Source organism: Cornus florida, unplaced genomic scaffold (assembly GCF_030987335.1).
Source record: "Cornus florida cultivar Cherokee Brave unplaced genomic scaffold, ASM3098733v1 CherokeeBrave_3.0.0_Hap2_Chr03, whole genome shotgun sequence".
Taxonomy (NCBI): domain Eukaryota; kingdom Viridiplantae; phylum Streptophyta; class Magnoliopsida; order Cornales; family Cornaceae; genus Cornus; species Cornus florida.
The window spans coordinates 19,956,570-19,969,106 of record NW_026775573.1 but is presented as its reverse complement, the minus strand read 5'-3'; the positions used below and the strand labels follow the sequence as shown (position 1 = coordinate 19,969,106).

Here is a 12,537-nt window from a genome sequence, read left to right as displayed (position 1 = left end):
TCTCTCTCTCTCTCTCTCTCTCTTCAAAGTCCTTTTAACTAAATGTTGTGAGAGAAAGAACTCAAGCAAGCAAGAAAGCCATGATACCTGCATGCTTTAGCAACCCCAACATACACACAAACACCTCACAAGTTCCTCAAAGCCTCATAACATGCATTTACCAAACTCAGCTCTGTAACTCACCAACCTATCTCACTCTCACTTGGTCCAAGACTCTCTTCTCTCACTCCTTAACCATCTATGCAGCAGATTGTTTCTCCATCACCATCTCTCTCAACCCATCAACTTTCTCGTTCTTCCGGAGCAAGCCCGGGTCCAAATCCATCGACCTGACCCACCACCATTACCAAAGAATCAAGCTCTACTGGGACTTCACGCGAGCCGAGTTGACTCAGAGCTCGGCCGAGCCGGAGTCATCCTACTACATTGCAATCACCTCCAATGGCAGGTTGGAATTCTTCCTTGGCGATCTCCTAGACGAGTTGACTCGGAAGGCTGGGTTGGTCACGACTCGGTACCCGGCCAACCCGACTCTGTTATCTCGGCGGGAACATGTGTTTGGCCGCAGGAGTTACATAACCCGGACACAGTTTATGGGGTCCAAACATGAAATTGGGATAGAGTGTGGTGGAGGAGTACTGAAAGTCAAAATTGATGGAAATGTGTGTTTGGTAGTGAAAAGAATTGGATGGAAATTTAGAGGGAATGAAAAGATTGTTGTTGGAGGATTGGAAGTCGAATTTTATTGGGATGTGTTCAATTGGGTGAACAATAGTGGCACAAATAATAAATGTGGTGGTGGACATGGTGTGTTCGTGTTCCAAATTGGTGATGGTGGGGTGTGGCCTGAGATGGTGGGCCCGGAGAAGAGGCTGATGAGGAAGAGCCTGTCCTCGGCTGGGTCCGGCTCGATGCCGCCGGCTTCGCTGTCGCCGTCGCCGTCGTGTTCGAGTGTGCTGCAGTGGGCAGAGGAGAGCAGTGATGGTGGTAGGAGTTCATGTTCTTCGTCTACCAAGTCTTGTGGGAGTGGTGGGGGGTTTTCTTTGTTGTTGTATGCTTGGAGGAGAGATTGAAAGTTGAAATGTGGATTCAAATTATTGGAATGCTTTATTCTTTTGATTTTGTACAATTGCAATTTGTGTTTTAGATGTGTTTGAATTTGAATATGAAGAGGATTCATTTCTCTTTCTACTACATGTGAATAGAAAGTGTTGAGAATTTGTTTAAAATTTTGAATTAAGATCATATCCAGTGTACGTAATTTTCAAGTGCATCCACAATTTGATGACGATGCAATACATTTACAATTTTATATCGAGAATAAAATAACTTTACATTAAAATTACATTCTCGATATAATAACGTTGAAATCTCAATGTATTGGTGACAAGCATGTAAAATATGAAAAAATTTACATGATTGGATTTGGGTTCTTGAAGCCATTGTCCTAATTTTCATTTATTGTGTCTTCTACATAAATGTTAGGTTTTGGATTATTCAGTTTCGATTCTATTAAAGGGAAATGGTATTTGTTTTATTGAAGAAAACAAAATAAAAATTAAGTTAAAAAGATATATGATATATCACTAAAAAAAAAAAAAGGTAACATCACTAAAACTCGTCGTGAGTATATAAAATACCATTGAATTGAAGATCTTTGATAAAAAGTAATGATGTTATAAAATGGGGAGGGGGGTTTTTGAATTTCTCATCCCGAAAATGATTTGGCAGTTAAATGAAACAAATATATTTGAAAGAAATTAGACATAAGAAAGTTAGATTATACGCGCTAGTGAAAAAGGAAAGTAAGAAAAAAAAAAAAAAAAAAAGAGATAGAAGAAGAAGAAACTGTTAAATCATAATTATTCATAATTGTTTTTGCAGAACTTTAGAATGTTTCACCATTTTTTAGACGTTCAAAAACTATTGAGATTTTGGAGTGTCTTCATTTTCATAAAATGTTCATTTTCCGTACATTAATGGAATCAAATCTCACATTGAATAATTAGGTTCCTTGCAAAATATAAAATAAAAATTAGGTTTCACTTCTAAATATATAAATGATTGAAAAATAAACAATTTTGAAATGGAAAATCAAAATCCAATTATTGACACATGTGGATAAACTCAAGTTATTCCTTTATAATAATTAGTGAGATTTTGTTTGTGTTGTAAAACTAGTTTAGCACATGTCTTCCACTCTTTTCATGATGTGGTACAATAATATTATAAAGTCCATTCCTAGAATAATGATTCCATGCGATACACAACATTATATTAAATTTGCAGGGATAATTGTGACCAGTTACATGTGTGAATAATCACAATCGTATTTTATATGTTATATTTCTTTTATTTCAAAATAAATATTTTGTGAGTCACTATTTTTAAAACAGTACACTTATTTGGAACAAAAGAGAATATTATTATATTGCATTATTAGTACAAATGATCAATTCCTATGCGTGGTGAGTGATCACAACCGTTCCCTCCTACCGAAGATTCGAATACTCAGACGACTATAATTTGTGCGAAGTGCTGATCACAGCTTGCAATACAGCACCGCGGTGCTTTTATTGCAGAGGATCCGGACGCCCATTCCTTACACAATAGAATAATCATATGATACTAGATCTATGAAGATGCCGAATGCAACAGGCCTATGGTTATGAGTACGAACCCATATATATATATATATATATATAGACAAAGACTGCAATCAAAGAACTCAAAGCAAAGGAATAAAAAACAATGCGCGCATGCACTACCACCTTGGATTCTCATTAAAAAACCACACTACTCAATTAACTACACCGTTAGCTTACCAGCCTTTACATAAAGTTTGGACTTTCTGCGCAACACCATGAAGAGCTTTCATTGCTACTTTACTAAAAATATATAATTTGATGACATTGTTGCCCATCATCATTACACAAGAATACTCTCACCCTTCAAATAATTATTATATATATATATATATATATATATATATATATATATATAAACACCTTGGATTTATTAGTAGAATCTCCATTGGGAAGAAAGGATTGAAGCCTTGTATGGACAACTTTTTTTGCATTAAGGGCAATATAAATAGAAACAATCTCTCGATCCGCTAAAGTAAAATTGTGTATATCCGATCCTCTTCAGACCCGATAATACTATAATAGTGATACTCAGCAATTTCTTCATCCCAAATGTTGAGCCAAAATGCTCCCCATTTGTTGGATCAAGTGAAGTGGTACCCGATCCCACTACAATTCATCTAAAGGACAGGAAGAACTTCGGTTACCGTTTCGGGTGAAGAAATCCGCTAACCATTCGGCTATAGAAATCGGTTAAAGAATCAACATTCACTTTAGGCATTGATATTTCCAGATGAAATTGAAAGTAAATTTGGGTGTTCTTTAGCAAACTTAACTGAGTAATGTTTCAACTGAACCCTTTTATCTTTTTTCTCATATAATAGCCATTTTAATGGAGTATGAGAGAGTTGGGCTACAAAACTTGAAATTATTTGCATGTGAACAAAATTAAAAATGGGCAGAATTTGGAGTTTTTGCATGAAATTTAAATGGCCAGTATGGTACAAAATCTCCATCAGACTGCAAGTTCCAACCAATATGTCAAATTTACATATGTCCACATTCACAGCAACGATGAAGCAATCAATCTGAAACAATCAGTATGAACCCAAAAATGCCAACAAGCATATCATATTTTTTAGCCATTGGAGTTAACACGTCCCACCAACACTTTCCTTCTTCAACTGTCAAAGTATGTTTGCTGAGGACATGAGCAACTCCATTACAATGGCGAGGAGACAAAGATAGCACTGAACCCTTGCTCCTTTCCAACAACAGTTCAATATCTACACATATAGCAGCAGCTAAATCATCGACAACCTGAAGCTTCAAAACCGGCATGCAATCACCTTTCCAACAACAGTTTGATATCTACATATATAGCAGCTTCGAAACAGTCTTGCGAACTTCTTCGATCAAAACGCCAAAATAACCCCCAAAAACAAAGCAGTTTCAGACCCTCCCCGAGCACCAACACTTCAGCAAGCATAGCAGAAGCATTCTGTAACTTTTGTTTACATTACAAGGCATCCATGACATAAACAACATAAAGATGAAAAGAGTTCTCGAAGTACACTATAGGCAATAACTGCAGGTGTGGTGCCTCCGGCCGTAGCTGAAAGTGAAACAAATGGCAGCTACATGATTAATCCAATAGAATAAAGAATTAAAATTTATATATACAAAAACATATATAATATATACATAATAGTCCTGCAAACTTGGGGCCAGAGATTTGAGAGAGAAAAAAAAAAAAAAAAAAAAAAATTACTTATGGTACTTGCCAACAGCCTATGATGTATCGGTGGTCAAAGGTCATCCATTCTAGGAAAATACTCTGGAATTTATGATGTCAACGTCATAATAGAATCCTTATCCGCCCTAAATCAGTAAAAACTGATAATGTTTGTGCAGAAGCCAACATGGTAATAAATTGATCCAGTGATTATTTTGCCTCATCGGAAAACTAAAAATAAGGAAGCTTGTACTTGAAAACACAAAACTAAGAATGAGAGATTGAAATTTGGCTTTCTTTATGCTTCATCTATAAATGCAACTTCTTAACATCACAAATTGGACTTCTACCCTCTTCGCCAAGACACCTTGGTTAGAATAATTGTGCAGATCACTCCTAGGTTGCATGAACAGCAAAACCAACAGCACAGGTTCCCCTGCTCACCAGTCAACGTCATCTAGGGTTCATTGCTGTCCCCTCTCACCCAACTGAAGCACCACCTGAAAGTCAAGAATCAGTTCAAGAAAATTAGGTGGGCATCTCATTTCTGGATCACATTATGTTTGTGAATGAACATTGCAGACAAAACATATTTGGTTTCTTACTTTGAATTTGTCATCTAGATCATAAACTGTACTTCCATCAATTGAGATGAGAGGTCTCTGCAAGTTTGAGGTAGAACATCCAAATTGGATAGGACCAAGTTCACCTGTCATATGGGATGCTTCTACAGCGGGTTACAAAAGCAGAACGCCTTTTAGTACCCATTAACAAAAAAAAAAAAAAATCTCCAAGGAATTAGAACCACAAGTGACAAATATAGCTTGCTAGGAACAGTTGTTGATAGCATCTCTATGGCCTCCATTAATGATCAGCAATATGCATATGCAATGGCTTTAACATTCAAACACCAGACACTGTTATATGTGCAACATATGGAAATAAAATATTAGCATATCCTGTGCACCCACCATCTGAATGTGAGGTTTCTTAAAAATCACTAACAGAGGCCCTGGGCACGTTATACAGTAGTACTTAATGAAATCATCAGAACTGCCAGCACCATTATTCAAGTAAAGTTGATGCTCAACAGAAAAGCTATCCAATTAAGGACTTAAAGATCAGCGGAAGAGAACCAGTCTGTCAATAATTTCTCACCTTGCCCGCTGATAATGCATGAAAAGCAACTTAGATTAAACATAGGTGATATAAAAATTGCACCCCGAAATAAAAGAGAGAGGAGGAAGGGGAGGAGGGATAAAGAAATTACAAAAAGAACTGCAACATGCAAGCTCCAATTGTCACACCAAGCACTCACTTTCCCTCTTCATTTGCCACCATAGCATGGCATCCCTTGGCATCAATATTACCAAATTTGAAGCCAAATCTCCACAACAAGTCTTCCTTTCTAAGTTCTGGCTAACCCATAGTGAATAAGGCAACAAGAACAAACTCAAGACTCAGTTTTTATTAACTAGGGAATATTGATGCTGCCACTTCGTTATGATTTTTAAGAAGCCTAGCCTATAATATGAGTCAGAGCTATAATATTCATATTTTTCTGGATTCAGAGGCAGAATTATTACCAGTATAATTTCCTAGTTAGCTTAGATATCTACCAAGTAATCAGTGTTGCTATGTTATTAGTGTTGATTATTGTAACTGGTAGTCAATAAGTGTTCTAAATTCTTAAACGTATTAAATGCTAAGGAAAATTGACCACGCGTCCCATGAGAACTGTCCACCGTTAAATGAGATGGGTCTCAGTCTCACTACGGAATCCACACCATCCAACGATGGACAGTCCTCATGCAACGTGTGAGGGACCATCCAACTTTAACTGCATATTTTCAGTAAAATGCAACATTTAATAAAATAATATTTCAATAATAAATTAGTACTATTAATAAAAATAAGTAATGTTCGGGCTTTGCTCAAGTTAATAATATGATTACCATGAAGGCAAGACATAAACCATGTAATACCATACTTATTTCCCAGCTACCTTAGATACTTGCCAAGTAACTAATGTTGTTATAAGTGATTATTGCAATTGCTACTTGATAAGTGTTTGTATAAATTTTGTTAAATACTAAGCATAGCCGCCTATGTATGACATGGGGAATGTCAACCGTTGAATGATGTGAGCCCTGCTATAGGATTCACACCATCCAACGGTGGACAATCCATACATGGCGCATAGGCAACTATCTAATTTTAACTGCATGTTTTTTTGGATATAGGCAGCATTTAATTTTCTGTCTACCTCTTCATAAGCCCTAGCTAACCCACAACAAATAAGACAACAAAAATGAACTCTAAACCAACTTCTTCATAACCTAGGATATTGATGCAGCCAGCAGTCATCTTTTAAAAAGCCTAGCCTAAGATTATCACTTAGGGGATTATAATCTAACTTCAAGCCTCTCTGGAATTTAGAGACAAAATTAATACGTATACTTAATTCCTAGTTAAAAGGTTATATTGAGAGCAAAAGATTTTTCAAGCTTGAGAACACAAGTTCAATTCTTGAGAAAAACCACTTTGTGCAAAAATAATGCAAAAAAATAGATATTCTCACTTGTATTCTCTTCCAATGAGAAAAACTTAGGTACAATGGGTGATACCACTTTATTACACCTACGTGCTATCGATGAACAATCACAATACATCACACAACATTGGTTGCATATCCTTTCCAAATTAGCTAAAGACTAACTTTTATGTTAGAATCAGTAGCTTGGTTGCTGACGCGTAAACCATCTAGCTTAAGATTATCACTCAGGGGATTATAATCTAACTTCAAGCCTCTCTGGAATTTAGAGACAAAATTAATATGTAAACTTAATTCCTAGTTAAATGGTTATACTGAGAGCAAAAGATTTTTCAAGCTTGAGAACACAAGTTCAATTCTTGAGAAAACCACTTTGTGCAAAAATAATGCAAAAATAGATATTCTCACTTGTATTCTCTTCCAATGAGAAAAACTTAGGTACAATGGGTGATACCACGTTATTACACCTACGTGCTATCAATGATCAATCACAACACGTCACACAACATTGGTGGCAGATCCTTTCCAAATTAGCTAAAGCCTAACTTTTATGTTAGAATCAGTAGCTCGGTTGCTGACGTGTAAACCATCTGACAGCTTGTTGTATGGCTTCTTTATGTTGAATTGATGATACCATGTAGGGAGGACAACCGTGATATCACAATTTCTATTGATCGGTCATATCGTTCTTGGTCTGTGAAGATGCGTTGTTAGGTGCTCCATTTTATTTTCCCATTGAGGCCAAACTAAACCTGTGCTCGAGAGATAGCTGTCCAACGATCGTAGTCCCAAGTACTTCTTGGCAAGCTCTAATATGATCAGATTTATAAGTAAGCATCTCTCATGGTACGGGATTATTTGGACTACAAGATCAAACCAGATTCTAGAACAAGATTTACACCGTTTAGCTCACTTCATGTGTCCAATGAAGTCAAGACATACATTTAATACCTTGTTTATTTCCTAATTAGTTTTGGGAAAACTCTTTTCATTGTCACACCCGATTGCCGACTCACTCACATTGGTTGTGGGCCCCACCACATTCCTGTGTGGTTGGGTGTGGTAGGGCCCATAGCTAAATGAGTCGGTTGTTGGGTATCACAATGTCTAACATTGTCCTTAGTTTAGATACTTACCAAGTAACTAAAGTTATTGATGATTATTGTAATTGCTACACAAAACTTGCTGTGTAACTTTTGTTAAATGCTAAGGGCAGTCACCTATGTGTCACATGGGGAATGTCAACCGTTGGATGGTGTGAGCCCTACTGCAGGATTCAAACCATCCAATGATAGACAATCCACATTTGACGCATAGGCAACTATCCAACTTTAACTACATGTTTTGTTGGATAGAGGCAACATTTAAATTTCTGAAGTAATTGCAGGCCTTTAAAAATATACAATATATTGCTAGTAAGGGATGCAATGTTTACACCCCAAAAAAGTACTATAGCAATCCGCTTGATTTTTTTATAAATGAAGTGACACGGGTACACATCATAAGTGGAGGATAAAAATACTTTTGGGGGACAAAACCACCCTTTTAGATGACAAATGCCCGCATATATAAAGTCAAAAGAGATAGGGAGTCCAAAGGGGAGTAGGTTGTTCTTCAAGACTCGAGAGATAGAATAGAAAGGGCCCCAAAAGTTTTAACTTGCTACTAGGGAATTCACATGAAAGGGAACAAGGAATTCTAAACGAAAAAGTGCACCATGGACCGAACGTGAAAGTTGTTTTCCATCAGCCTCCCATAACTCTACTCTCAACTTGGATTATATATCCAAACAAGGTACATTCTCGGTCAGTCCACATGCAACGAATAGACAGGTGCAGCAGGGGATGGCGCATCCTTCTAAACCAGGGATACATGAAGCCCAACTACACCTAGGCAATCAAGTTTAGATATGGCACCTCAATGTCTGGTGAAATGATAAAATCAACGGATCCCGGCAGTACATTTCATTTAGTAAGACTAAGTGGAGGGGCAAATTTTCATTTCCATATCTGTGTTTGTGCAAATGAAAATTTGGAAAGGGCAGATATCTTTGTACTGAAATGTATGTACGTGTGTATATATATATATATATATATATATATCTACGTACTCACACTTGGTTACCAAGACAAAACAAAACAGAAAAAAGATTTACCTACATTCATAAAACAAAAACCTGAAACCCTGTGCGAATGAAAATCTGAAAAGAACACAGATCTTAGAACAGAAAAAAGTTATCATAAGTCTATGTACTCACACTTACTTGCCGAAATAAAGCAAAACAGAAAAAAGAGTTACCTACATTCATAAAACACAAACCTGAAAAAGAGTCACAGAAATGAAAAATGATACACAAGAAATGTGAACTAACACAAATTTATATATATATATATGAAACCCCTGAATCCCAGTCCTTTCCATACAAATAACCAAATCATATTTTACTAACCAGCTTACGAATTAAAACCCCAAATATATTAATTAAAAAAAAACACAAATTTAATGGACTGCAATTTGGTAAAGACCTAACCCTAACCTTAATCATTCAATTCCTAATTTACATTACACATTGAATTCAAATTTCACTAGTTACAACAAAATGAGCCCCAGTTCCTAAATAACGAATTACCAAAGAATACAATATAAAAAGTGCATTCATAATACAAATTTAACCATAACCATAAACCCCTTTAATAAAATGACATAATTGAGATGAACTCTTACCTCAAAAGCAACTGAGTCATTAGACAAAAAGCTAGTACCTTGAAAAGAACCGGATCGAAATCGTCAATGTCGAGATGTATATGCATCGTTTCAGTTTACTGTTTAATTTGAGGGTTTGAGACTTTGGTTCGAGTAATCGAGTATTGTGTTCGAATCGAATTGAATCACCACAAACCCTAACCGTACAGCTCTTCCCCCTCTCTCTCCGACAGAGTCCCAAATGCTCTTGTGACTTATGAGTGGGTTACTTACTCCTAGATTCTTCGAAAATTGCAGGTAAAAATAGCATTCTTGTCCTTCTGCTTGTGTACATTTTTGCATTTTGTGTATCTTATGCATCTGATATTGGTCGGATTTTCTTACCTAAGAAATTATATATATATATATATATATATAAAAAAAAAATTGGTAGGTAGTGTCAAGCTATTAGATGGAAATCTCAAAAAAAAAAAATAAAAAAAAAAAGAAAAAAAAATAGAAAAAGAACAATATCTGTCTACTCACCGATTAATAGAAAACTTATATTCACTATGTGACACAATGTTAAACGGACAAATGTCATTACATTTAAAATAATAAAAAAATTAAATAATTTAATAATTATTCAGATTAAACCCAAATAAATCTGAATCTGAATCAAATCCTAATTCTCCCTTCTCTCCCTCTTTCTCACGCTTCCTAATCTCCCCCTCCCTCTCTCTATCTCTCTCTCACATATTTTGAGAGTGAGAAACTCATAATAATCCTCGGGTGATGGAATCAGGATACTCAGATAAGGTAGTTCCCATGGATTCGGGAGAAGTGGGGACAAAAACTTGCTTTCGGATTGAGTAAATCAGTTGTCTCCGGAGAACTGGAAGTATATTTGTATGGCTATATATTGTGATATTTTTGCTGTACAAATGGGCTAGTAAAATAACTAAAACTGACATTTATATGGTTATATATTGTGATAATTTTGCTGGTTATACAATAGGTTTTATATGATCAATCTTACTGATTTTATTTATTTATTTATTTATTTTTTCGAAACACAATGTAGTAAATGTCATTACCGTACTTTGTGTTTAACAACTAACTGATGAATACCAAACTTTCCATACAAATATGATTCTGGCAAGTTAGATATTTGAAATATACTTCTCTTCTTCTTCTTCTTCTTCTTCTTCTTCTAGTTCTTCGGACACACGAGAGTAGTTTTTCTCCCTAAAAATATGAAAGAGAGAGGGGGGAAGGGGAGCGGGGAGGCCGATGAGATTAGGGAAGCATGAAAAAGAGGGAGAGGAGAGAAAATTATGATTTGATTCGGATTTAATTGGGTTTAACCTGAATAGCCATCAAATTATTTATTTTATTATTATTTTAAATGTAAGAACACTTGTCAGTTTAACATTGTGTTACATAACATTGTGTTACATACGTGGTGAGTATAAGTTTGCCTACTTACTAGTAAGTAGGCAAGTATTTTCCACCCCCCACCCCCAAAAAAAAATTTGATAAGAAAGTTAGGTTGGATTGTGAGTTTGTGATCCTCCCAAAAAAAAATTATGATCCGGATTTATTTGGATTTAACCGAATAGTTATCAAATTATTTATTTTTTTATTATTTTAAATGTAACAACACTTTCCAGTTCAACATTGGGTTACATAGTAAATTAAATAACGTTTAAGGTTAATAGCGATTTTTTTAAATCCCAAAACTACCCCAATTTGATTTTTACCAAACTATCCTCGTTACAATTGGAGCCCATATCTGTTTTTTTTTTTTTTTTTGTTCTCTATTTGGCCTCACCATTGTTACGATGGAGAAGAGCTCTCCATGTGCCAACTCTCAGTCATGTGCCTTTGTCAATCAAGGAGATGAGAAATATAACATAAATAATACTGTATTAGGAACATGCTATATGTTATATATGATTTTTTTTTTACATTCTGGAAATTCTCGAGACAGTACAAAAATCAATTTGATTAGTTTTCTCTAAGACCAGTTTTGAGATTTAATCCTGATTTTTGGTTGGCTTGTAAAAAATTAGTGTTTTTTTGAAAGAGAGAAAAAATTTAGATGGAATGAAAGAACAAAAAAAAAAAAAAAAAAAAAAAAACCTCAATTACTAAACAGTAAACATTAATTTGTTTATTTATTTCCAAACCTTTTTATTTTTCTCAAAAAAATTGAAGAATAAAAAAAAAAAACGAATTTCTTAGTTTCAATTGGTTCATAATTAGTCATATTTGTACTTGGAGTGAATTATGTAATCCAACATTTTTATTGACCATTTATGCACAATACAAATAAGTGAAGGGTCACTTCCTTATTTGTTGTCTAAAAAATCAATTAAAAAAAATAGTTTGTTAATTCACCCCAACAAATGGTGCAAATATTGTTTTCCATTGTACATAATTTTCTAACAATTCCATGTTTCTATGATGGATTAAACTTGTATATTAAAATAATATGTATATAAAATAAAATAAAATTTGAAATAAAATAATTTAACAATAAAAAACAGTCTTTGTATGAACTTCATACGCAATCAGATAAAAAGTTATTCTAATAAATATTATCATGATTCTGAAAATCCAATCGCTTCTTTCTGGCTTAGGAATTAAAAGGGAGGGTGCTCAATTGAAAAGGTTCTGCAAACAACTGCAAAAACTTTTCCAGCATTGTTTTTTTCAATGTTTCGGCGAAGTGTTTTCATTATTGGTGGCTCGCAACCGCCAAGACGGTGCAGCATTCTCAAGTCAGGGCTTCTTAAGTGTGCTACAATTTTTAGATAAATCCTTGATTTCTTGAATAAGGCGTCATCCCTTATTGAATTGTATAACGGTATCAGTCGAATTATATAAAAGATTTAATTTTTATTTTTTCCACCAAAATATAAAATAATCCTTATTGAAGGATAGCTGGCTATACCAGCGGATCATCTACATTAAAA

General features: G+C 34.9%; 1 protein-coding gene and 1 long non-coding RNA gene across 6 annotated transcripts; one reads left to right on the top strand and one right to left on the bottom strand.

Annotated features, from left to right (window-relative positions):
* LOC132298685 (uncharacterized) lies at positions 1 to 1,181 on the top strand. Its single transcript, XM_059795074.1, has one exon. It carries the CDS (start codon positions 81 to 83, stop codon positions 1,071 to 1,073), a length of 993 nt encoding a protein of 330 aa, XP_059651057.1. The 5' UTR covers positions 1 to 80; the 3' UTR covers positions 1,074 to 1,181.
* Positions 1,182 to 3,606: 2,425 nt separating this feature from the next.
* On the bottom strand, positions 3,607 to 9,956 carry LOC132299834 (uncharacterized). 5 transcript variants are annotated; one of them, XR_009480199.1, is made up of 3 exons: positions 4,926 to 9,592; positions 4,357 to 4,820; positions 3,607 to 4,200 (listed from the first exon to the last, which is right to left on the bottom strand). It is a non-coding gene; the product is annotated as an uncharacterized LOC132299834 (long non-coding RNA). The 5 variants fall into 5 exon arrangements; XR_009480198.1 differs by lacking the exon at positions 3,607 to 4,200 and adding an exon at positions 9,599 to 9,956 and having other exon boundaries at positions 4,330 to 4,820; positions 4,926 to 5,047; XR_009480197.1 differs by lacking the exon at positions 3,607 to 4,200 and adding an exon at positions 9,637 to 9,956 and having other exon boundaries at positions 4,330 to 4,820; positions 4,926 to 5,074.
* Positions 9,957 to 12,537: the final 2,581 nt, after the last annotated feature.

Bases quoted from the DNA above. Each gene is read 5' to 3' on its own strand.
- LOC132298685 (XM_059795074.1), top strand. From the start codon at position 81: ATGATACCTGCATGCTTTAGCAACCCCAACATACACACAAACACCTCA.